This window comes from Pyxicephalus adspersus, chromosome 6 (genome assembly GCF_032062135.1).
Source record: "Pyxicephalus adspersus chromosome 6, UCB_Pads_2.0, whole genome shotgun sequence".
NCBI classification, from domain to species: Eukaryota; Metazoa; Chordata; class Amphibia; order Anura; family Pyxicephalidae; genus Pyxicephalus; species Pyxicephalus adspersus.
The window spans coordinates 4,462,081-4,487,856 of NC_092863.1; the positions used below are offsets into that span (position 1 = coordinate 4,462,081).

General features: G+C 37.3%; 1 protein-coding gene across 14 annotated transcripts in view; it reads right to left on the minus strand.

Annotated features, from left to right (window-relative positions):
* DOK5 (docking protein 5) overlaps positions 1-25,776 on the minus strand; it is a 193,962-nt gene that overhangs the window by 136,493 nt on the left and 31,693 nt on the right. For 12 of the 14 annotated variants that reach the window (XM_072414189.1, XM_072414187.1, XM_072414182.1 and 9 more), the window contains exons 3-7: positions 25,052-25,166; positions 24,203-24,322; positions 22,481-22,670; positions 17,012-17,147; positions 12,047-12,167 (exon numbers count right to left, since the gene is read on the minus strand). In XM_072414189.1, the coding sequence (XP_072270290.1) occupies positions 12,047-12,167; positions 17,012-17,147; positions 22,481-22,670; positions 24,203-24,322; positions 25,052-25,166 (682 nt within the window). Of the gene's footprint in view, positions 1-3,097; positions 7,116-12,046; positions 12,168-17,011; positions 17,148-22,480; positions 22,671-24,202; positions 24,323-25,051; positions 25,167-25,776 lie in introns of those variants that run through there. The other 2 variants (XM_072414194.1, XM_072414180.1) reach the window with 2 other exon arrangements.

Consider the following 25,776-nt stretch of genomic DNA (forward strand, 5'->3'; position numbering starts at 1 on the left):
TGTACTGTAGTCTTCTTCATGGGTAAATAAGGCATCCCCCTGAAAATAAGCCCTAGAGCATATTTTGGCCTTCAAAAAAAAATAAGACAGTGTCTTATCATCGGGGAAACAGGGTAGGTGAGGTTGTAGCTAATTTCCAGCTGGAGTTCAGCTATTATGAGAAAAAATACACAAACCTTGTTCCTTTATGATTAGTAAATTGTTGTATTTTCTAGTGGGCTTGTCCAATTCATGCTGATGTTTTAAACCTTTTTAATGTACTATATATTGCAAGAATCAAACCTTATTGGTTTTTCCAAAGCTTCTTATGTATAGTAGGCATTGCCATTGGCACACCTTTGCTATAAAAGCTCTTCCTCTAGTATAGACATTATAGGTCTCCCTAGACATGCAGCATCCTGTGTCATTGCAATATACAAGCCCACATATCAGGGGAACGCCTAAACCTTGTCCACAAGCTTTGAAACAGTTATATGGACCAGGCAAAGAACTAAATTATATTAGTACATAGGCAGGTAGGAATCCTAGGAAATCTTACCCACAGCTAAGCACTGTTGCCAAGGATGCAAGAAGAGAAATTTGATTTTGGCTGTCATAGTATGCTATTCCTGAATGCAAATGAAAACAAAATGGTACATTTTAACAACAAATTACAAGATTACTTGTGCAGCAATTATATAATTTTCCCTTAACAAAACATTATTTTTTTCCTTTAGTTCTGTATTGTACCTTATATTAGCATAATGCCTACAGAGTAAAGACTGTTGGGAAAGTGCCAAGGAAGGAGTAAAGAAGCACCATGCACCAGCTATAATTACATAATTAGTGGTGTGTGTGTAATTACCAAATTACTATTCCTGGCAGGAGAAAGTATGCATTCAACACTGCAGGCCATGTAGTATCTCACTGCCTAAAGGCTTTTACATTGGTAATGAATTTGAGAAATATGATTTACACAGCAAACCTACTGGAAATAATAGGGAGCCTTACACAAGTACTTTGTTAAGTGCTGCTTGCATTACAATAAGCCTAAAATATCTTATTATTATAATTGTGGTAAATCATCCTTTCTCTGATAAGTAGGATACTGCCTGCCAGATATAAAAGAATAAGTGTTTATTCTTTCTACTCAGCTAGAAACACGCAGGAACAAATTTCCAGAATTGTAGCCTGTGGGCACATAATGTTTGGTGCCATATGCAACATCCTCTTACCCCGGAACTTTTGCCTCCACTTATCTTGGAAAACTTTTTAGAAAACCATTTATTGTGTCTTTGGGAATTTGTGTCTATGCAGGCATTTGTGGAGTCTGTAACTTATGTTAGACAAGATTAATCAACTTGATCTGGATCTCTAATTAAATCCAAACATGTTCAGTAGTCAGCGCCTCATATAGACCAATTAAAGTGGAACTAAACTTGTTGGTGGGACATGAGATTCTGCCATAACCAGCAAGTATGCACATAATACTGGCCGCTTATGACACATTCTTACCTCGTGCAGTTGTTATGTCCAGGACCTGTCTTTGCTGCATGCATGGAAGGCGCCATTGTCACTGTCAGCTTCACAGCAGACTTCCATGAACATGGCAATTTTTGCCAAGGGGTTGCATTATCCTTGGTGGCCTTGTATGTTTCTTTTGTCAAACAGTACCTCCTCCTGGGTTTTTTTTTTCAGTTTAGGTCTACTTTAAGTTCCTCAACACCAAACAAGTCAAATACTGTCTTTATGGAGCTGACATTTTATAGTGGGTCACAGCAAATGACCATCCCCAAACTGTTGTAACAATATTTGAAGTGCAAATTCTACAATTCGTATCGGTTCCCACATGTGTTTGGCGATAGAGAAGGTCTGACTGTTTGCTGTCCACAACTTGATATACAGTAAATATATATACATAAAATATATAATTTTTTCTTATTAGTTGTTCAGGGCAGGAAACAGCCAGTCATTAATATTGTCAAAAAAGCCAAAGCTATTGATACATAATGGTTTACTGCTATTATTTCCCACTAAATATTTCCCTGCTACTGGAACTCTGAAGGGGGTAATGTATTTCATCTCATGGTAATTTTCCAAAACTCCCATTGCTAAAGTAGTCAGTTTGTTGACCTGTGGCCACTGCTAAATTTTTGTCAATTGTTGGACATAATTTACCATATCTGTAGAATTATTATCCTCTTAAAGCAAACCCAAACCTTTTAGTCTTAGATACAAGGGACCCCTTGCCTAGTCTGCAAATAATTTCCGATAATAGTCACAGGCGTTTACTAGAAATTCCTATTGAAGCCCTGAAACATGACAATAATTCTATGGCAATGTCACCAGGTTTAATGCAGTACCAACCCAAAGAGTCAGATACATCCTTTTCCAAATATTTCTAATCCCAAACTGGCAAGAAATGTCTCGTTTGTTATTTTCGAATGATGATAATTATTTTCTAATAACCATCTGAATATCCTTTCCCAAGGTTCAGCTTCATGACTACTATAAATTCTATTGACTTCCAATAATGAGGAGTCCAAGAAAATGCTAATGAATAATTTACTTCACAGAGCCAAACGTCTATTAAAAAAGGTTTTTTTTGTTTTTTTGTTTTCTTTGGGATATTGCTCCGTTAAATGTGACAATGTGGCCATGAAAAACAAAGAGTTGGGTGGACCAAAGTTAGGAAAGTATTCTCAGAAAAAGGAGCTTTCCTTTAAAACATTTAAAAATAATAATATTCTTAATATTTCTAGTTCCTCATATCAGATTTTTTGAAGCTCTCCAACACTACGGGCCTGAGGTATTAAAGCTCTGTAATCTACAAATTCCCCCAACTTCTGGATAGTAACAGAGGAAGACATGTTTCTAGCCCTGTTGTAGGTTGGCAACTAAGACTTCATCAATATATACAATGATTTAGGGAATGTAGTCAACCAAACTGGTTATTTTCAGGATTACCAGGTAAAGCTTACAGAGGAAAAAGTAAGAGAGAAAAACAAAAGCAATCACTGCATATTAAGAACTACTAGTATGTTATATATTACATTTCTGCATATTTATATGCTTTAAAAATTGGCAACGCTTACAAAAAATCACTCCAAGGTTACAGAACATAAGTTTATTAAAATAGTATAATGAATGTATTTCAATAAACCTTAAGAACCTGCAGTGATCTACATCACACGAGTTAATGTTTAAGACAACAAAAAGCAAAATAAATGTTTAGGGGTTTTATGTTGACCAAAGAAAGCATTTTCAATTGTTTTATGTTGGGTATTTCACAGACAACCAGAAATTTTAACTTTATTATCATATATTAAAACAAAAAAGCAAACTATTATCTATGAAAAATGAACGGAAGTTAAGCAAAGAAGTCGCCACCATCATGAAACCTAATAAATAGGTATAAAAAACATCCTGTGTCTTGTATAAATTATTAAAGTGTTGAAGAGAATTTTTTTATTAATAATATTGAATCTATAACATAACATAAAAATTTTAGTAGGGGTACTGACAATAAAGGCCACCATAGTGTCAAGGTTTCACAGCATTCATAGACAGGGCCAAGTTTGGAAAATTTAAAGAGGAAAGGTCCTCAAAGAGTATGAAGAGCAAACAAAAGTGCAGTAGCTCAATGGTAATGTTCAAAAATGTCATAATAGTGTTACCAAAACAGGTTACAAAGATTAGGCTTTCCAAAACTGTAGATGCCCATACAAACAATATCCATGCAAATTATGATTTGTGAAGTTCCAAGTATCCTCCTCCAAAAAAAACATTGCCAATGAATCGACATCTACTGTAAAAGTTTAGTCATGAGAAAAAGAAAATACAGCCTTGTTCAATTAGGGTTGAAATGAGAAAAAAACTACTTTAGGTGAACAACAGCACATGACAAGCAGTGTGTGGAATAATTAAGTACACCCTTATTACTTCCATGGGGATTAGGAGGTTAATAGCAGCCAAGAACTTCTCCTCAAATGCATTGTTGATCATCATTAGGTGTGACTATAAAAGCAAACGTTTGGCAGTTCACTGGTCTGGAGCATTCAGGTGTGTGTTAACACAATGCCAAGGAAGAAAGACATCAGCAATTGTTACTGCCCATTAATAAAAACAATTTTAAGTTTATCATTCTACAGACAAAAAAAATATTCAAGACAGTGACCAGTCTTCCCAGTAGTGAACTTTCGACCAATTTCATCCGAAGGTCAGCCAGGCAATGCTTATATCAGTATCATCTCTACATGCTTTAGTTAACATGTTAAATGTTCATGGCAGTACAACTAAATAAAGACTGAACAAATATGGCTTATTTAGAAAGGTTGCAAGAAGAAAGTTTCTTTCTAAAAAGAAGATAGTGGCACGGCTTAGGTTTGCAAAGTTGCATCTAAAAAGCACAAGACTTCTAAAACAACATCCTTAGGACAGACAAGACCAAAGTTGGGATATCTGGCCATATTGCATAGTGCTTTTTTTCAGAACCCAAACACAACATATCAGCCCAAACCCCTCATAGTAATTGAGGGGTGGTGGAGGGCTAATGATTTAGGTTTGTTTTGCAGCCACAGGACCTAGGCATCTTGCAGTGATTGAGTCAAACATGAATTCCTCTGCATACCAAAGTATTCTGGAGTCTATACAGCAGCTAAAGCTTAGTGAAAATTGGGTCGTCTATAACAAATTGGCTGAAAAAAAAAAAAGATGTTGAATTGGTCCAGCCAAAGTCCAAACCTCCATCTGATCAAAATGCCGTGCTGGGAGCTGTGCATAAACAAATGCCCACAAATCTGAAATAACTTGAGGAATACTGTAAAGAGGAGCCAGTCAAAATCCTTCAACAATACCATGAGTTTGATAAAAAAAAAAAAAAATACAAAAAAAATTACTTAAATATATTATTATTGATGCTACAGGTGGCACTACAAGTTTTTGAATTGAATGGGTATACTTATTTCTTCACACACGGCTTCTTCATTTTGGCTTCATTTTTGTTAAATAAGTATTGACATGCTAGGATCTTTTGTATGTTGTTTTACACCTGAAGTTAAATTTAAATATTTTTTTACTAAATCATGTTACATAAAACTAAATCTTACTTCTCATGACTGTATGTGAGTGACCAATTGGAAAGTGAATGGTGAAAGAGGCAAGATGGACCCTAATAAAACAGCCAACAACTGAAACATTTGTATTGTTTTACTGGTGTCTGGAAGGATACATTTAATATTATCGATGTAAAATAATATTTAATATATTTTATACATTGGGCTTGATTTATTAACATTTGCTATTAGGTATACGCTGAACCAGCTCCATTCCAAATTTAGGTTCCCCCATGATAGTCTATATTCTCCAGTTCCAGAGAGTTTTAACCCCCCTAGCGGTAATCCTGGGGTGGATTTTACCTGCAAATAGCGGTAATCCCAAGTCACACTCAGAGTAGCTTTAACCTTAAAAAAAAACACTTACCTTGCTCTGTTGTCGTCCCCCGTAGTCCTGCTGGTCCCCGCAGGGACACATCCTGCTCCTCCGATCTCCAGCCGCGCAATGCAGAGACGATCCCTCGGTGACGTCGATGCATGCGTTAGTGTGGGTGGGTGGATCGGCAGGAAATTCAAATAATTTTGTATTGGATTCAATACAAAACAGCTGTATTGAGTCCAATACAAAGAAATTTTCATATATTATGTATATAATATATGCTACTGTACACTTACATTACGTTTAACTTTTTTTTAATTTTTTTTTAACGGATTTTTGTTTTTTTATTTAGTTTATTATGAAATTTATTAAATATTGAACATATTTTGGTGAGTTATGGCCAGGAATTATATAGGCCTACAATGAATATAGACCTACAATGTAAACTAAATTTCCATGCACAAAAATGTAATGCTTTTTGCATGGAAACTTGGAAATTATAACGCTAGGGAGGTTAATAAAACAGGCTTATTGACTGTACCCTGACTAGTTTCTTAACATTTTAATGTTTATAATTGTAACTGTTATTTTTTTTTTTTTTTTTTTTAATTATTTTACTCAAAACAAGGCAGAACTTTGAAATATTGCTACTTTCAGCTCTTATCATATTAATGGATCTCCTGTGTTCTCATTTTTTAAGGACGTCTTTTCGACATTCTGCTTTGACCCTTCAATCAAAAACAAATCAACCTAACTTAGCTCTGGTGTGTTTGTGTAAATGTGGATTGTAATCTCTGGTGCAGGGAATGAAGAAATCTGATCACTACTTTGCAGGGGGAAAAAGCTGAAGAATTGTAAGTGCTGCTGGCTTTGCAGTCATCCCTATAAACTCCTTGTTCTTACAAATACACCATTTATTCTGTGTTATGGCCTGCAATTTTAATTGTTCCTTCTTGCCTGTACCCCACCAGATGGAGAATCTCGTGGTTATAGGATTATAAAAATATAATTTCGATTGCTGGTAATCTATAAATTAAAAAAAATTGGTTAATGCGCTTTTTTTTTGTACTTTTCCTGAAAATAGATAGGAAAACAGAGACTGGTCAGTACAATATAAGAATATTTTGCATCACAGGTATACCTTTCTACTTTAAAATTTGGAAAGCCAAAAAATAAATCCAGTGCACATGCAGGGAAAAAGGAAAAAACTCCAAAGAAGTTAGGACTCCATGTAACATTTTAGAATGTCAAAAAAAATCACAACAAAGTACAGAGAAACAAACATCTAAAGCAGGTTTCTAGCCACTGATAGAACTCCAACTCTTGTTGGCCAACATGTCTTTCCTATTTAAAGAGATGCAGGTTTCCAGCTAAAACCTACAACACACCTGCGATGACAAAGTGAATAATAAACAAGTGAGATGTCTTGTCCTCCAGGTCATATAGTGAAAACTTTTCCTTGAATGGCAAAAAGTGCATTTCTTCATGAAGGGTAAAAAAAAGTTGCATCGAAGAATATATAAATGTTCCAGCTTGCTGATAATGTTCTACAAATGTTTAGCCATTCATAAGAGATAAGAAATTGGATTGCCAGTTTAAAATCAAAATGTTTATAGTTCAACAAGTCCGATCCAATCCTCATCAGTGCTCAGATCTGTAGGTTGGAAATGTGTCTGTTCTATGAAGCTTCTGTGTTGAGAGGTCTTGGCAGTAACAAAGAAAGCAGAAAGACAGAAAGAGAGAAAAGAAAGATAAGATTCTAAATGTTACAAGATATATTGTATTATGAAAAATATACACCGTAAAGGTTTTGCACATATTTTCTTTGTTTTAAAATATTTTGTCCATTTTTGTTTAGTTTTCCATTCTATTAAAAATGGTATGCAACCACTGCATAGCATATGCGACGGGCATAGTGTGCATCAAATAGCATACAAGTGCAAAAGTGACTAAAATGTAAAATAACTGCAGAACCTTAAGATCCAGGGTTCAATGCCTACCAAAGATGAAAGCTGATGAATTTCAGGCAGATTTAGAAAACACATTAATTGATACTTGTATCAAATAATTACTAAAACAGATTAGGAGAGATTTGCTTCGTTGCTCATGTGCTAACAAGAAACACGCCAACAGGAGAAGAAAGAAGAGCGTCATTGTTTGTTTGGTCATTTACAACCCCTATTTAATGTACAGTGCTGTGTAATATGTTGGCGCTATATAAATACTGTTTAGTAACAATAATTGTGGCAGAGAGTTGAACTCATCAGTCTGCTGCTTTTCCTATCTTTATCCAATTACAGGCTTGGAAAGGTACAAGAATTGTAATTTATATAAACCGGAACTTTCATCAAAATAAATAAATAAAAAAAATTACATTTACCTTTACTGGTGAAAAGCCCTCTATCCTTCTGCAAAGCCAGTCCCGTACGTCCCACGCCGTTCTGGTTTCCTTTTTTCATTGCAGTACAGATGGGACTGAGGCTACGACCGCAACCAAATCTTGTACTGCGCAGACGCAAGATCGAGGCACATGTTTTATTGAAAATGTAAAACAAAAGTGTTCATCTCACTGCATATGCGTGTTCGCCAGTTCCAGGAAATTCCCTTATGACACATGCCTGATCCTAGTGATGCCGAGAGGGAGCAGCCTGAAGCCTCCTGAGATGATGTATGTATCCCAGAAGGCTGTGGGTTTACCCTGCAGTTTTTTCCTGCAGCGGTGGTAAAGACAGACAAAAAAACAATTAGCCACACTTTTATATAATGTTAAAAATGTGGTGATTGGTCTGCTTTAACTGCAGCAGTGTAAATTCCCTGTACATGTATGTATCTGTTTGTCTAGAGCTCAGCTTTAAGATCTCCCCCGAAATGTAAAATCATACAAGTATTTATCTTCAATTCAACAAATCAATGGCTCTCCAACAGTTAAAGATGAATAAATTGAGCCTTCTTCTTAAAGTAGAGCTGTAATTCTGTAATTGTGTGAGGAATTGATGTGAACAGCTCGCTGGTCTTTATAGCAATGTCAGGAAATGCTATAAAAATACATAAAAGAGGAAAATCATATTACTCATGCCCATTAAAAAAGCACGAGGGAAAGAAAGGGAAGAAAAGAAGCAAAATGCACTAGATGTCAGTGTGGAGCTAAGAAATCATACGCTATTCCATGACAAGAGGGAAAAGCACATAAAATAAACATTGTAGTATAAAGATACAAGTGATTCATGTTTGAATGTTGTAGAACCAATCCATTTTCTTTCTAGGAGGTAATTAGACATTCAAACAACGTATTCCGCTAAATTAGGGCAAATATGTAGGGAATCAATAACGTGTCCGCAGCTTACTCCGCGTAATTGAGATTGATGCAGATAATTTTGTAATATATTTATGGCAAATATAATTTTCCATTTTTTATTTCCCATTTAATTTAATTAAAGTACCTGATTTCCATGTAGATGTACCGCAGGATTTTTAATATGTAAACCGATTTAATTTTTATTCAACCACAGTAATTAAAAGACTTACATACATATTAATGATGTCTTGCAAATACTTTAATAGAGATCAACTAGATTAATATACCAAAGGAGGTTTCATATAAGTGTACTTCCAAGACTAGTATACAACTGTATGTACTAAATATTCGTGTATATATACCAGTATACCTCCATCTGATCTCTATGTCCACCTAGTAACATAGGAACAGCACCGTCTTTTCTAAATACAGAGCTACTTACACCATTACACCTCTGTTTGTTCTACATATCCATCTACTTACATCAGTGCACATCTGTCTGTTCAAAATATCCACCTCTTTACAAAAATAAATTTCTGTGTGTCCTATACATTTACTTTCATGGGTATACCTCCGTATGTTCTACATTGCCATCTACTTACACCAGTACACCTTTGTATGTTCTACATTTCCACCTTACACCAGTACACCTTTGTATATTCTACGTTTCCATCTACTTACACCAGTACACCTTCGTATGTTCTACATTTCCATCTACTTACACCAGTACACCTTTGTATATTCTACATTTCCATCTACTTACACCAGTACACCTTTGTATGTTCTACATTTCCATCTACTTACACCAGTACACCTTTGTAACACCTAGCACACCTAGTAAATCTCTTGCATTCCACCCCTGTCTGTCCAATGGACTAAGCTATCACCTAAATGTTTCCTACAGCAGTCAAGTAGTCAAGGCTATGCACACTGGTCTGCTCTTTATGCAAAGTATATCTATAAATGTATATTTTACTAGTATCTCTGTGTCATGACTCCAAGTCTAAATATTAGTTAGCAATTAGATTTGAATGGTTCGGTCAAACCTTAGTGATATTACGTTCATTCAGATCATCTGCGATGTCAATGATTAGTTGTGATTTAGCTGCACTTCAGCAGCATCATTAGCTTCTAGGGTGATCTTGTGCAACTGAACTGCATAGCTGCAACTGAACTGGTTGGGCCAGAGAGGTGTCATTAGAAGGAAGTAAACTTGCAAGATGTTGTTTCTGCAAACAATATAACCGTGTTCTTGCAGTGTCTAACACAAGTTAGACACGTTTTAAAAAATGCATAAATGTTACTATTTTTATTATTAAACAGTATTTATATAGCGCTGACACATTATGCAGCACTGTACAAAGCCCATAGTCATGTCACTAGCTGTCCCTCAAAGGGGCTCACTATCTGATGTCTCTACCATAGTAATATGGCTTTAATACAGTCTAAGGACAATTGTGATGGAAAGCCAAATAACCTAACAGAATGCTTCTTAGGATGCGTGAGGAAAACAGACTACCCAGAAAAAAACCCACACAACCTATGCAGATAACACCCTGGCCTAGATTCAAACCTGGGACCTAGTGCTGGAAATGTGAGTGCAAACTACTGGGCCATACTATTAATTATTATTATTAGTAAGTTGAAAAAACCTAAGAACAGAACCATTTACAAATGATCATGGTAGTAAATAACATACATTCATAGAAGTCATCAGATTTTCTACTGAATATTTAAAGATTACTCAAATTTGCTTATACTATTTTCTCAATTGGGAACTGTGCTTGATCAAGTGTTAAAGTTCAGCTCTGCCAGAAAACACATTAGGACTAATTATTTCAATTCCTAGTGGTGCAATTATAAAAAAAAAAATCAAGGGAACTTTCAACCTAAAGCAGCATAAAATTAATTCAAAGCAGCAGTTAAAAATGTATTCATTCTATTGGGATGAGATTTAGGACCCATCACTGCTGCACAGTAGACACTTTCCAGAGCCTGAAATGAGAATCCTGTACTGTTGTGTTCAGTGGCACAGCTCTCATCAAGGTGTTTTCATACAATGAGTTATTCTTATTATTATTTGTATGCTGCAGCTCAGATGGGGCTTCCCACAAGTGCACCTTGCATACCAATGAACAGATCCCCTGTAAAGTCCATGCATAAAGAAAAGTATATGTAAAAGTAATTGTCAGAGAGACTGTAGCCCAAGGAGGCTAAAGTGCACTACAACACATAGAATAGGAAGAAATGAAGACTAGAGGACTTCTACTACAGAATGATATTACTAATACAGACCTTCTTCAGAAAATGCTACTTGTCTGTCTATCTTTGGCATCAATATTCTGATACACCATGCCAGAACAGGTTAGAATGCTCAAAATTAAAACTTTTGTTTGGAAGTATGGAAGGATTAGAACACTTGTTGGATTTGTGTGCCTCTGCTAGGTAGAAAAAATATTTATTTTGCAGATTATTGTCTCTATCATTGAATCATTGCTGGAAGAAGGTGAAGTGAAATCTTCCAATAATGACACATGTTCTGGTGGCAAATGTTGGGTGCTTTCCTATACCTTTTAAGAAATCTTCTTTTGCTTCCTGCTGTGAGTCTGGGAGAGGAAGTCAATGACACAGACAGCAAAAGATTACTTTGGATAACCCTAAAGTCAGAACTTTAGTATACTACTATACTGCTTTAGGTTAGTGATAGAAAAAGCACCAAAACAACTAATTTACAGCATTAGCATGAGAGATTTCAATATAACAGATTTTAAGCTTGGAGGTATAATTGGTTTTAACAGTAAAATACAGTCAAACGTAAACAATTCACTTTAAATTTTACAAAAAAAAACACATCCTACCTGCTTGATGCCTAAAATGATTATCTGCACCTAGATGTAACACTATAAATTATCATTGAATCATGGTTCAATAGAATATTTGCTCCAAGTAGTGTAAAAAAGTTGGTAAAAAGGATTATAAATGCAGAAAACAAAGGTAAAAATAAAGCCAAATGAAAGTTCTAATGGACAATTCTGCGAATACACTAAAACACTGCACAGATAGAGGAAAGTACAGTGAAAACCTCATGTTGAAATGGATAACAGACCCTGAAATAAAAAGAAAGCTTTTAAAAAAGTTATCTGCACATCTCAATGTTTTTGGAGAATCTCTCTTCCAATCAATAATTTCCCTAGAAGTTATTTGCACTGAAGAACCAATAAGAAAGTTTTGAGAATGGAAAAAGCTCAAAAAGCCTATGATGGCTATCGAAAAGTTAACCTGTGTATTTCAGGTCCAAAGAATACCAATAGATAATACAATATATATTACGACCATTACCTTGAAGGCTGTATAACTGTCCAGTGCTGTGCTGTCGTGTTATATGGTGCCAGTAGGCACTACGTGGTAATGGAACCATTGTGTTAAGGGAAACTGTCCTTTCACTTATTCTTCTCTGTAGCTGTAAAAAAGAGATAGAAATATTCATTACAGAGATCTTTAAAGGGCAGATTTCCTACACAAATTGGAAGACTCTGTCCTCCCTCTAACGTTCCACTCCTGAAATTCTCTTCACTCCTCTCGCTAACTCTTCTCTCCTGAAATACTCAGCAATGACAGGTTCCTTTATCTACCGAACTCTTCTCTCCAAAAAATACTCTACACTGCTTGAGGACTCCACACCTTCCTTTGACTCTCCTATAACATACTCTGTATTGCAGGATTACTCTGCTCTTCTTCGAATTTTTCTCTCTTGAGATACTGTGCTACATTTTATTTCTAAATACATCTTCTTTACTGAAAAATGTAGCTTTGCTGGTCTACTGTGCAGTTTCCCATAACTTTCTTCTACTAAAACACTTTAATCATAGGACGCATGTGTCTATAGGAATACAAAAAGGCTTCATATGCAGTTCAGAAGAAGGTCAACTTAACAACAAATGCACCTGTCATTGAATTATGAATGTCTCTGATGTAACGGATGTCAAACAAATGTCATTGACACTAGCAGCAAGACTGGAGGGGCATTTACACAGACCTCTGTCACAATGTCAAGGGCACAAAGTCCCCTTGGGCAGGGATGCTAATTAAAATGTATATGAATTATGTTATCAAAAAAGAAATGAGTTCAAATGTGAATGTCACATAACTTTCAGAAATGACACCATAGATTCCACTGAGGAAGGCTTTATAAGCATATCCATTAATTATCTATAAAGTCCATATTATGGTGAGAAATAATCTGCTGTGTGCATTCTTGCTGAGTAAATAGAACAATTCTGGGAGAGAGTTTTTCCAGCAACCCATCAGCTCAGAGATGAAACAGTCATACATTTTTTCTCAGCATCAGTCAACTGTCATACACAGCAAACCCAACCACGGCAATGTATAATGGCTTATTTCTCATCACACCAGTTAACACATTTGAGAAACATATTACTGATGTGAAGTCGTTATCGCCAATCACCACACAGTCCTGAAATTTCAATAACTTTTGTAATGGAGATGAGGTGACATCAATTTCAGCACCATGGAGAGCAAGCCTCACAATCAAATTAACTTCACATTATACGGAGCAGCTTCGCAGGCATTTATCAAGAGAGTCCCTGCCTTTTTCTCTGCTTTTTCTCCTTGCTAATCTGTGCATTAGGTGAGGGAATGCAAATCCAAAACTGCCGGCTTTGCTTATTCAACGTTTAGTCGGAAAGGCCAGACAAACTTATTCTAAGTTTGAAAATACATTTTTTTTTCAGGAGTTTTGCATTCTGGAAAAGCCTTGCAGAAAGACTACAAAAAATGCCAAAAATGTGGTCTGTTTGATTAGGTATGAACTGGGAAGGGTCAGAACATCTTTTGGGTTTTCACTGCTGTGGTTGCTGGGAAGAAAATGTAAGAAAAAGTAAAAGGTCCGAGTTGATTCTGTATGTTCTCCTAGAGTAATACAGGTTCTCTTCCGGTGCTTTGCTTTCCTCCACGTAATGATAGGTGATTTGCTTGCCCACATTTTCGAACCAAATGTACTGGCACTTAGCAACTAGTGTAGAGATATTAGCTTAGAAAATGTCTTTGGGAGCAGAGACTGACATAAATGGATCAATCAATCTGTGAAGCTCTGCAGTCAGTGGGCCCAGTTCGGTAAGCTAGAAAGCATGTGTTATCTCCCATAACGACTGTTATTTTCAGCTCTCACTGCTGAAAATTAAACACCTAATGAAAAACTGCAATCACTAGGGCATGGTGAAAAATAAGAAACTCTTAATGCACGATGCAGCAATATTTAGTACTGCACATGTTAAACATAAATTCAAATTGTATTTAAAGGGGACACTGGATTACCCCTTACCCTATTATCCTCGTGACAATAATTAAAACTGTTTCCAAGACAAAGCAAAAATTGTCAAATTTGTTTATTTGAAGAATAAAAAAGCAATTAGTTAACCCCCGATGCCCCATTCTAACAAAGCAAGGAGATTAATTATTTCATCCCTTGGCCAACGCAGCTTGAAAAAGTCATCATTTAGCCACCAGGAAGATCTCACCATCGTTTTGAGACTTCTGAAGGTTAGCCGAACCACATCTTACAAGTCCTAGACATAATGCTGGGGAGTTATAAATTAGCATTGTAGATAACCTGACTCATTTAGGCAAGGACGGCTCTCTCTAATTAGAAAATTCTGGTTTTCAATTAATTTCACTTTTCAAAAGGGAATGTGTAATTAATTCCCGTGTCGGAATGGAGACTTCACCATACAGCGCTTTAGATCAGGGCATTATGTGCGATATGCTTCAGTTCAACTTTATTATAAATATGTCATTATTACTCCCTATTAAAGGGAAAATAGGCAGAAATTACACTGCAGGAAAATTCTGTTTGAATATTCCACTTCCATCTTTTATCAAGAATGGTAGCTTCTGTGCTAATAGAGTGGTCTTGGCAAAGCTATAATGAATAGAGATTAGCGAGCTTCATATTATCTGCATTGCCAACTCTTTACCAGTTCACTGATTGTAAAATTAAAGCAACAGAAGGAAAATATTGCTTCCTGTTGGGTTCCTGCATAAATTATTGTCCCTGCAGGCCTAAATAAACAAAATAAATAGAAAACCAACCCCCCAAAAGATATAATACAAACACGTGCTTCTGGAGATACTAGCAATTCAAAGAGGTGACGATTACTTGGTCAAGGTAGAATGAATTGCAAGATCAAGCAGTCATTAAAGCTGCAGTGACTAAAATAATTATAGTTATATATTCTTTGTGGGGTGCAGGAGAAACTCATACAATAAGCAAAAAGGCTGGCAACATCAAAGCGCAGTTTGGCTTAGTTTCTTGGTAATAGTATATTTCTGACAGACAGACATGTGTTATATTATATTGTTATATTACATATTACCTACACTGCAATGGTTAAATGTTTGTTACGATTTAGTGGCATGTAAAAAACACTTTTATCTTATTTTGTGGATTGCACTAGCTACAAGTAGCGGAACCAACACACAATACATGATAGGTAGTAGGTAACAAAGAAGCAACACAATACAAAGGGGCTGTATATGTATGATCAAATGCCATCTTCCTTTTACTACATATACTGTTTGGATCCCAAGGATCCATGTGGTCCTATGTGTCTGCAGAAAACTACCTTTGTAATATACATTTAGAAAGGGAAGCCATGCATACTGTGGTCCAGAACTTCACCAATACATCTTATCTAATAAATTGAAATTGGTTACTAAACCCAACTTTTCGCCAATGCAATGATGCATTTCATGACACACAGACATGTGTTATATTATATATTATATTATATTGGTGCATTTCTTCAAGATCGCTTAAACAGTAGGCCATATGCAGCTATATAGCTCTCTGATACTGATGTCTGAGTGATGCCCAAGTTACTATATAATACGTCACGCCAAGTTACTATACAATACCGCACTCTATTGTCAGCAAGCCCACACTCTTCATAAATGGGTCATCCCTTTTATGCAGAGATATCAGGATATGAGTCTTCTATAATACACATAGCAGTCTTTGTTAGTGTGAGTTATGCTCCATAATACGGTGACACACATTAAACTATCAGTAGGTGTTTGATGTATTACATGTATTTATGTCATGATGAATTTTCTTTTAGAATCCTCAGTCGGTTTGTAGGCGTACGCTTGGACAGAGAAGACACAGCAGTTGAAGCCGGAGGAAAAATTCTTCCAGGTACACCTGGATGATGAATGCACTGATGGATGGTAATTAAGGCGCCCGTAATGAAAAATAAAATCTTAATTAGCAGAGCACATCGCTAGGAGACAGTGCTGTCAGATGGTGGAAATACTAGCTGTCCAGACAAGAAGAAAAAAATAAGATTTCTCTGTGTTATATAGCAGAGTGGCTCTATTTAGTTAATTAGAAAGTGTATTAAGTGCTCTGCCTGAGTAAACATTCTCATCTCCGGAACATGAAAACATTTTTACTGTATAACATTACATATAAAAGCTTTTCTGAAGGCACTGGTTGGATTGTGTTAATGTTGTGTCACGTATATTGTATTTAGGTAGTCCATTCCTTTTAAATAGGCTGCCAGTGCACAAGCATGGTCCGAAAAAACAGACAAACAGTTGCCATGCTCAGTGTTCTCCCCAGGCACTTTTAGCTGGGCGCACCACCCGGCACTTTTCAGCACCCACCCGGCTGTTTTTGGGTGGTTACCAAAGAGTTTGTTCACAATACAGTGGCTGCCACCCACCTAAAATCTCTTCCCACCCGGCTTGAAAAAAATTCTGGGTTGAGCACTGATGCTGGTTATGGTGCCCTGCAAGGCATGTACTTCGGAATTTCATTGCCTTAGTACATTAAGGTGCCATTCAAAATGAATGGTATTGCAACAAGTTGGCAAACGCATTGTAATGGTATGTTTTGGCTGTCCTGGATTCACAAATATCTTGCAGTGGAAATGGTTTTCTGTGCATGTGCTACAACTGTGTTATGACATATGTCAATGTGCCATAATTCACCCAAACACTGACTTGGCATTATGATGTGTATTCACAATATATAAAAATGCTATGTGCACTGAAAATGTATAATAATAAAATCACCTTGCACTGACAAGCATTATGATTTAATTAATTTAAATGGAAAACAGAGTAAGGGAATATACACCTATGAATCTTTTAAATGATATCAAGAGTTTAAGTCACACCTCTTTTACATTGGCTTAGCATGGCAGCCAGGAAACAGGCATTCTCCAAGATGGTCACACCTGGCATACCTCCCTCAGAACAGGTCTAATGAATAGCAGCACATACCATTGAATTCTTGACGGTCTGCAGTAAGCGTTCGTGCTGTTCAGCTATCGCCAGAGCTGCGGAGTGAACTTTATGATAGATGGCTTCACCTTCTCTGGTTTGGAAGATAAAGAGACCCTCTCCTGTGTCACACATCCTGCCAACAGACAAACACAAAACACATGATTAGACTTGACTGAAGCTACAGCCAAACGCATTAGTCTTTCTGCTAGTACGTCCAAGCCTGTCGCTGCAATCAATGTACTGTCATCCCAACCTGTGCAAACAGCAGACTGATAAGAATATTATCAGCCTCTGATGTCCATATGGAAACATTGCAAACCATTGGCTGCGGTCATAGACTGGCATCACAGATACTGAAATTGAAGCATTAATAAATCATAATTTTTCAGGTAACCAGTCCAAATGTGCTAGCTGCATTAGTGGTGATTTTTCAGGCTCAGGGTATTTTCGTCATTTTTAGAACATTACTGTTGATCATGCAAGAAATGCAATATTCTTGTCATTTCCAGAAAACAGAATTGAGATGACCATATGAGCGTATTTATGTAATTTACTAATTCCCCTATTGAGTATTTGAGATAAAAAGGGAGCTAAGCGTGTAGTTTGTAAGACATTCATGACTCCTTCCACAGAAACAATGTAGAAATAAGCATTGTGTGTAAAATTATGTATTGTATTGTCAATATTGCCTATATTTACCGATGTTAGTCTCCTACTGCAGCAAACTGCTAATTACTTTTTTTTTTAAACCTGGACGATATCGGATGAGAATCTTGCATGTGTACTGTGCTCCTCGTTCATCATCCCAACTACCGTCCTGGCAGATACATGGACGATGGACGACAAACGACCGTAATACAAGTTAAGTTGAGAGAGCTCAGCAGGGTGCGGCTTCATCATTCTCCCCCTCCCTTTTCCATAGAGAACGGTGCTCTATGTACAAAACTTGTTCATGCATCGTGCAATCGTTTGTCACTGGATAAGGATTGTGAAAGATCAACAATCCTTATTATTGCATGTGCGTACGTAGCCTAACATTAGGGTTGGAATTCAGCTTCAAACTGACAATGTCCTGAGAATAAACCAAATAAACCGGTATTACTGCTGCTTTATCAGATCTCTAGGCATCCTGCATGGATATGATAGGTGTGAACTGAGTGATATGTTCTTTAAAGATAGATTTTTGTGGAGCATCCATTTATTCCATTTAATAATCTGACTCTTTAATATTCTGTTTGCATCTGCAAGTTAAATTGAGTTTTACAGGTTAATCAGGTAAAGAATCAGACTGGTTGGATTTTTTTTTATAATTATATATAAGTGATATCAGTGCTTTTTTTTATGTCACACAACAAAACATTGGGGTGTAGAAATTATTTCCCCTAATGGGTTTTGCTCTGTTGAAGGCACACTGTGCAATCCCATTTGTTAGTGCTGGGGTCAGTGACCATATGGTGTCTTGCTGATGCTATACAAAAATGTTAATAGCTTCTTTACATTAATGATGCTGGCAAACTGTTGGAAGTGACAGAAATATGTTATCAAAATAAATTTATTGAATGCAATTAAACAATTGCAACAACTGAATAAGTAAACCATCAAAACATTATGCAGTCATAGGAAGAGATGGGGAAGCTCCAATAATATCCTATGATACGATTCAGAAATGATGTGGCCAGATTCACATCAAAGGACTATAGACCATTAGACACCTATCAGTGGAATACTAATAAACATTTTTTATTTTAGGTGCTGCTTTCCAGTATGAAGGAATATAGCAAACAGAAAAGGCTACCAATTTTAGGAAATATTTTCAATTTGTGACAGATTAGGCCACCCAAATACAATTTTTTTGACAGGTTTTTACCATCTGACAGCCTGGGGTCTATATACCAGATGTGCCCAAAATGAGGGGTCCCACTATCCTGACACTATTCCCAGGTCCAAATATCTGTTCTGTACCATCCTTGCACAGAATTCCTGAATGAGTACACCTGCGGTGCCAATCATACCTGTACAGGTTTCTGATATAGCATTATGAGGGGTTATCAGCATCACTGTGCCAAGTACCTAAGTCTGGGCATTTGTTATGCCCAATATGTGGGACCAGTATGTCCACTATACTAGTAGGACCTGTACATCTGCTGTCCCATTATAAAGCACTCACACCATTCCCTGGTCTATACATATGCTGTGCACATTAATCCACCGTACAGATTTATTTATTCCAAGTGACCAAACATGCAATAACCCAAATTAATATAAACATCCTGGAGTAAAATGACAGCTAGGTCACCTCACCACTGAGCGATAAGAAGCATGGCACATGCTTCTATCCACCTGACATTCAGATTTCATTCTATGGTGTTTCATATAACTCCACATTTAGTATTTCAAACATTTTTATTGTTTTTTTTTAAAGAGGTTTTTACAACATACTTTGGAGGGAAAATTGAAAGCGTCACATAACAAAAACTCCAACAAACAGTTGAACGATATGATATGAATTCAAACATCATACAAAATTCAGATTATAACATTAGGGCCTTTTAGGAAATAAAATAAATATTCAAATAAATATTGCATCACATCAGTATTTTTTGATTTAACTCCACATTTTGGCCATTAAATCAGCATAACTCTCAGTTACTCTCTTTCAATGCACAAACTAATAATTTGATAAAATAAATAGTACTATAAAACTTGTAGAAATAAATGTATGGAAACGGGTCTACACTGTGAAAACAATCATTTAAATATCTGCATATACTCAAGCACACAGTCTGCAGTGAAAGACAATGAAGCCCTGCACCTGGCAGCCATAACCATCCACACCTGTCTGTGCACACTATACATGAGTTCACTACTTACCTCCCTGTCCACCTGAGTTTATGTGTACATCCTTACAGGAAGTGATGACATTTGTGACATTGGAAAGACTCCTCCTCTGCTAATGTTGGAACACAAGGGCAGGTTTGGGGAATTTTGCATTATCTGTGAGCATGCACATAAAATGATAGTTTGGATAGTTGGCCTTGAAAATGTATATTATATGTATATGAACAATCAAAGGCAGCCAGAGGAGAAGTTTTTATTATCATATGTGTCTTTTTATGCCCTTTGTGTACATGAGATGTTTAAATGTAAACAATTTTTTAGTTAAATGAATAGTTAAATAAATAGTAGTTAACTACACCTATTACACCTGTTTGCTGGAATAAGCAGGTTTAAAGAACACATAAAAAAACATGTTGCAAAAAAGGAAGACCACATCACTCGAAGCTCTTGGTTTGCTTCCATATTCCTCAGATCTGTCTGCGTTAAGTGTGCAACACTGGAGTCCTGGGTTCAGTTTCTTAAAAGACTTTCTGTGCAAATGTTGGTTTTCTTCTGTCACCTGGGCATGTACTGGTAAGATCATTGTGGTCTGAGCAAACTGGTTTCTTTTAGCTCATCCTCCCACTTTCCCTCACCAAAAAACTTGGCGACACTGTGTGTACAGTGCTCATTTCTTTTATTGTCACTAGAAATGATCATGAAAGATCTTTCGCAGCAATAGTAATTTGGCATCTGTATAATGCTTAGGAGTCTGTGGTGATAGCATTAGGGAAGGTGGGGGTCATGTAATCAGATGGACACATGGCCAGCATGTCCAAACTGCAAATCTTTGTATCAGACACCACCATAAAGGAGTTGCTACATTGCCCAGACCAGTGCACCAGTCATACTACCCATCAGTACATTATAGGTGCCAAAATGAATCTATAATTACATAAATATTGAGGAAGCCTTCTTCTGAACAACTATGCAGATTAGGTACATAAGAGAGGACTCATAAATCCTAATTTATTAGTTCTGTAACAGTGACTCAAGGTATTAAAAATAAGCATGACAGCCACCAGAATTTTGAGTATAGGGGGTTTAATCAGCCACTGGTTTCTTAAATGCCTAAATGTTCCAACAGTGGGAACATTTAGGCTTAAGTCTCCCTTGTCTAAATCCCCAATTTTGTTTCTGTCTGCCTGGGGGATATGGGTGTTCTTGCCAACCTCTATGTTTCCTCGATCCTCTTGAAATGGCTTCTCCTTATCGGGGTGGTGGGAGCACTTTAAAACGCACACAGCAACAGTGAAAATCCAGGAAGCATATTTAGCAAAGAGATGGTGGATAGGGATGAGCGAGTGAGATTTTTAAACTCGATCTCGCAGCAAATTTGTCTGTTCACACTTACCGAAATTATAAGCGAGAACAGTCTGTGTAAATTCACCGATCGAGATCAAATTTTCCCTTAAAAAAAGTCCTGCGGGCTGTGCTGATCAATGAATGCAGCTCAAGGGTCATCAGTATTTTCCTTTCCTTAGCAAATCAGAGAGAGCTAGAGGTTTTGAATGGGGGGACTTGTCCCCATTTAACCTTTAGTTCCGGGGATCGCACACAGGAGAATTCCCAGGGCTGCATGAATGAATGCAGCCCTGGAAATCCACTGCGATCCCTGGGGACTAGAGGTTGATTAACCTCTAGTGCCTGGGGATCGCACACAGGAGGATTCCCAAGACTGTATGAATGAATGCAGCCCTGGGAATCCTCCTGTAATGATTTCCTGGAACTTCCAAAGGGTCCGCAAAATCGGTTTGCCAAAATTTCACGGACCCATTGGAAGTTCGAGGAAATTCATCCCTAATGGCGGGAGCCTTCACTATGTTAACAACAGCTGTACAGACCTAAGAACTGCGGAACTGAGGAGTCCTAGAGATATAAAGGTGACTGGCAGGTGTTTCAGTGGCATTGGTCCACTTCCTCCATCCAGCAGTGCTTGCACCTACAGAGTTATACTGCTGTTGCACTGGTTAGCTGAGGAATCACCGCTGGAAGTGGGAAGGGGGATGAGTTGAGCTTTTGGGTCACTGCAGGGTGTTTGGAGACAAGGAAGCTGAGCTGCTGAGTCTGTGTTGAATGGGGATAGATAGGTGAACAGCCAAGTCACTGATTAATGGGGAGCTGGTATGCTATATCACGCTGGGAGGGAGAATCTAAGCTTCTGGGAGAATGATTTGGATAATTGAAGTGCTTATACTGTAAGCTTTAAAGATGAATTTCTCTAGAAGAGTCTGCAGCTACAAGGGTCAGCAGTTGTTATACTGCTTGTTATGAATGTGTAAATACTTCACGTTAAATTACTCTTTATATTGAGATGCATTTGCTAGCTTGGGTTCGCAATGAGATTGTTTTCATTTAAAGCTAACACAACAGGGGGAAGGAATGCAGACAGTCTCCGGAATTTCACTAGCTGACCAGGCAGGAAGACTGGCATTGGCACAAATTAAAAAACTGTTGCAGCTCTTCTATGCAGCGGCATGGGACAGCACAGACATAAAGTGTGTGCACACTATTTATGAAATATTCTTGTATTCCAGTTGTGAATCTGTTTGCCCTCTTAATCATTCCTAATGCTGTGTATACACCCACCTGCCAGCTTCAAAGGTGAACCAGGCTGGGTCCCGCCCATACCTCCTTAGGGAGCTTAGTGGCCAAGACACCAGCTTCAGCCTCGGATTTTGCACGTCCCACAGGCAGATGTTCTCGCAGGTGATCTGCAGCGTGCATTCCCCATGAACATCTAAATTGGGAGACGGCATCAAATACACATTGAATCTCTCTGGGAGAAAAAAAGATGGTTAGTCTGCGATCTGCATGAGAGAACCTCCACACAAAAACATTATCATGAACATAGGAAAATTCAGAAACATTAAAAAAGAATATTGACATTCTTCCGTTCTCAATGAAAATGTGAGCAAAGTCTAAACCCTTAAGACTGAACTGGGAGCAAATGGATAAATACACAGATCAAATACATAATATTAAGCTGCCATGAGTCCACTGTTAGATAAAAGTTCATAAGGGTTCCCATGATGAATTGTTTTCTACCATCAGTTTAAACATATGATTTTTCAGGTTCAATGATTTCTTTGTCTCAATGTCAGAAAGCTATTAAGGTTGTAAAAATATGGATATCTGAATATCACAGTGCACTCTCAAAATGCAAAGGGATGCAATCTTTTGCTGCCATGTTCATCATATGTGCAATCCACCACTTGAAGAAAGCTATAGGCAATGGATAAAGCCATAAATATGGCCAGCATTAGATACCTATGACCTGTTAAAAATAGTTGATATTGTCTTCCACCTCAAGCAAGTGGAAGCGCATGCCCTCAGAGGTAAAAAAAAAGTTAAGTATTGCTGCCTACTCCCTAGCCTCTAGATCAGGGGTCTGCAACCTGCGGCTCCGGAGCCGCATGCGGCTCTTCAGCCTCCTTGTTGTGGCTCCCTTCGGCTGCCGCGGGGAGATCTCTGATGGGGGATCCCCTTCCTCCCAAGACACTGCGGAGGAGGGGGATTCCCTATCCGGTGTTCTAGTGTTATGTTTTGCGGCTCCAGACTATTTTTCTTTAGTGGAAGAGGAGGCAAAATGGCTCTTTTGATAGTAAAGGTTGCTGACCCCTGCTCTAGACTAAACAATAATTTTTACGGTGTCCATTTCTGTATAAGCCCCTTACAAGCTAAGAACTTTTCTCAAAATAGCAGAAGAAAGGTGCAAAGTTAACCTGAGGAAGTATTATTTTAACAGACTTCCAGCAGAGATAGTCAGTTAACAGTAAGTGAAACATGCTTGGGACAGACATAGATCTATATTAAGACAAAATGATTAAAAAATCTAATAAAATATAGTAAAAAGAAGTTAAAAAACGGTCAGAAATGATGGATGATTGAATCATGTTCTGCCTTTACTTTTCTGTGTTTTCTATGTTTACCTCTTACTGCTCTGTGGGTAAGCAACAAAATGCTCATACATATTGAACTACTAAAGATCACTTTAAAACTTTTTGCAAAATTCTTGGAAATCCTTGCAGTGTGTGCAGACCCCTGGGTGCTTGTTTATCATTGGCATTGTTATCAATTCCTAAATATTCCATTTAACTATTACTATTGAACAGTGAGCTTTTCATAACAAAATCCTCATATTTGTGTATTTTTAACCTCCTTGTATGACCCGTCATTACACTTCTATTACTGACCGGTTTAGTTGCTTGTTGGTTGGTTTCAAAGGCAAATGTTTTGAGAGCTCAGCTACACGGGATATTCATGGGTGCCAGAAAACATATGTTAAATAAGGAAGACAATGCAACCTACCATTCTGCTCTCTTTCTACTCCGGAAGCCAGCAGGTCAGGTTCTCCCAAACTGATGTCGCTGATCCGAGTTCCAAGGCACTCTGTGTGCAAAATCTTGCACCATTCATCTGCTTCTAACTCTAAATGACACAAAAACCAAAACAAAGGATATATTACTATAAAGACTGGTGAATCGAAATCTATGATAAAGTGGGTTATATCCGTGGTCAGGTGTTTATTGTGATCAGTGTTTTTCTGCAAAATCACTCTAACATGGATGAAGATAAAAACATAGATACATCTTCCCAAAGTGGGGACTGTTGGAGACACAAAGGAAAGGGGTTGATAATCTCATATATAAGGCTACGACTTTAAAACAGGATGTCCAACAAGCTTATATAGGTATGAATGTGAGCTGTCTGCAAACATTTGACCATACAGTGTATATTTATATTCATTTGCATTGTTGGCACATCTTTTGTCAGAAAATTTCAAAGTTTTCCAATGGTTCCTGGTAGAGTAAAGGGTTAAAATTCACTACTTTCAAGAAATACGTGTGTAGTATATTATTTTATCCTCCACAGTAAATTATCTCAACAGCCAGCAGCACTATTTATCGCACGCTGAATTCCCTTTATTATGAGAGATATTAATAAGAAAAGGAAAAGACATTCTCTTTCATGTTCCATATCAAACTCTTTTTAATAGACCCTGATTGAATCAGACCGCAGCCTGTGAAGCGCAGTGAACGCTGAAAGGCGCACTGTATTTTGCATGTTAAAGAACTCTCCATGTTCAAGTTGTCAGCCTGACGTCAGTAACTCAACAGGGTACTTATCAGATGCAGCCATCCTGTCGTGCTCACTCACCCGATTCACAGGCAAATGTTTTTGAGGTGTCATCTGTGAAAAAAATGGCCACTGCGTGTTTCTTGGTGGTTTTCGGGAGTCGGAGGATGTTTTTGACATTGTTTAGTTCCGTCACCTGCGGGGCAAAGCATTTTTATGATTAGTACGATATAGCAATCGCTTTAAAGTTTATCTTTCTAACTTCTTTAACATCATGCATATTTGCTGTGTATTGGAAATCCAATGTTTTCTCAGTTGTCATCAGGAAAAATGATGGGAAATCAACCTGTTGGAGAAATATCTCTCTCCTGAGATGCAGAAACACTAAATAAAACAATGGATTTCATTAAACCCTGAGTGGGGAACAATAAGAACCCATGTTTAGTTACTATTTTTATTGTGTCCATATTGGGGAGATTCCCCTTAGTTTATGATAAGGTGTCACCAATGTGTAATTTTTTTGATGGCAGATCTGATCATCAAAAAGATTTTATCTTCTAACTCAAAAAAACAACATGAATTTTGAAGGTAGGCTTGAAAGTAAAGCAGGTATTAAATACTCTCACACCCTTTAATAAACTGGCAAAGAATTCTATTAACACCTTTTAGAAGTGTAGTTATATTATTTTCGGTGGCTTGCAGCCAGTAAACACAGTTGTGGCAATAGTACAACACATCACAGCACTTCTGCCCAGCTACAAAAGAGCAATATAGCAGCCTAATAGCAAAGTCTGTGTCCAAGTTCT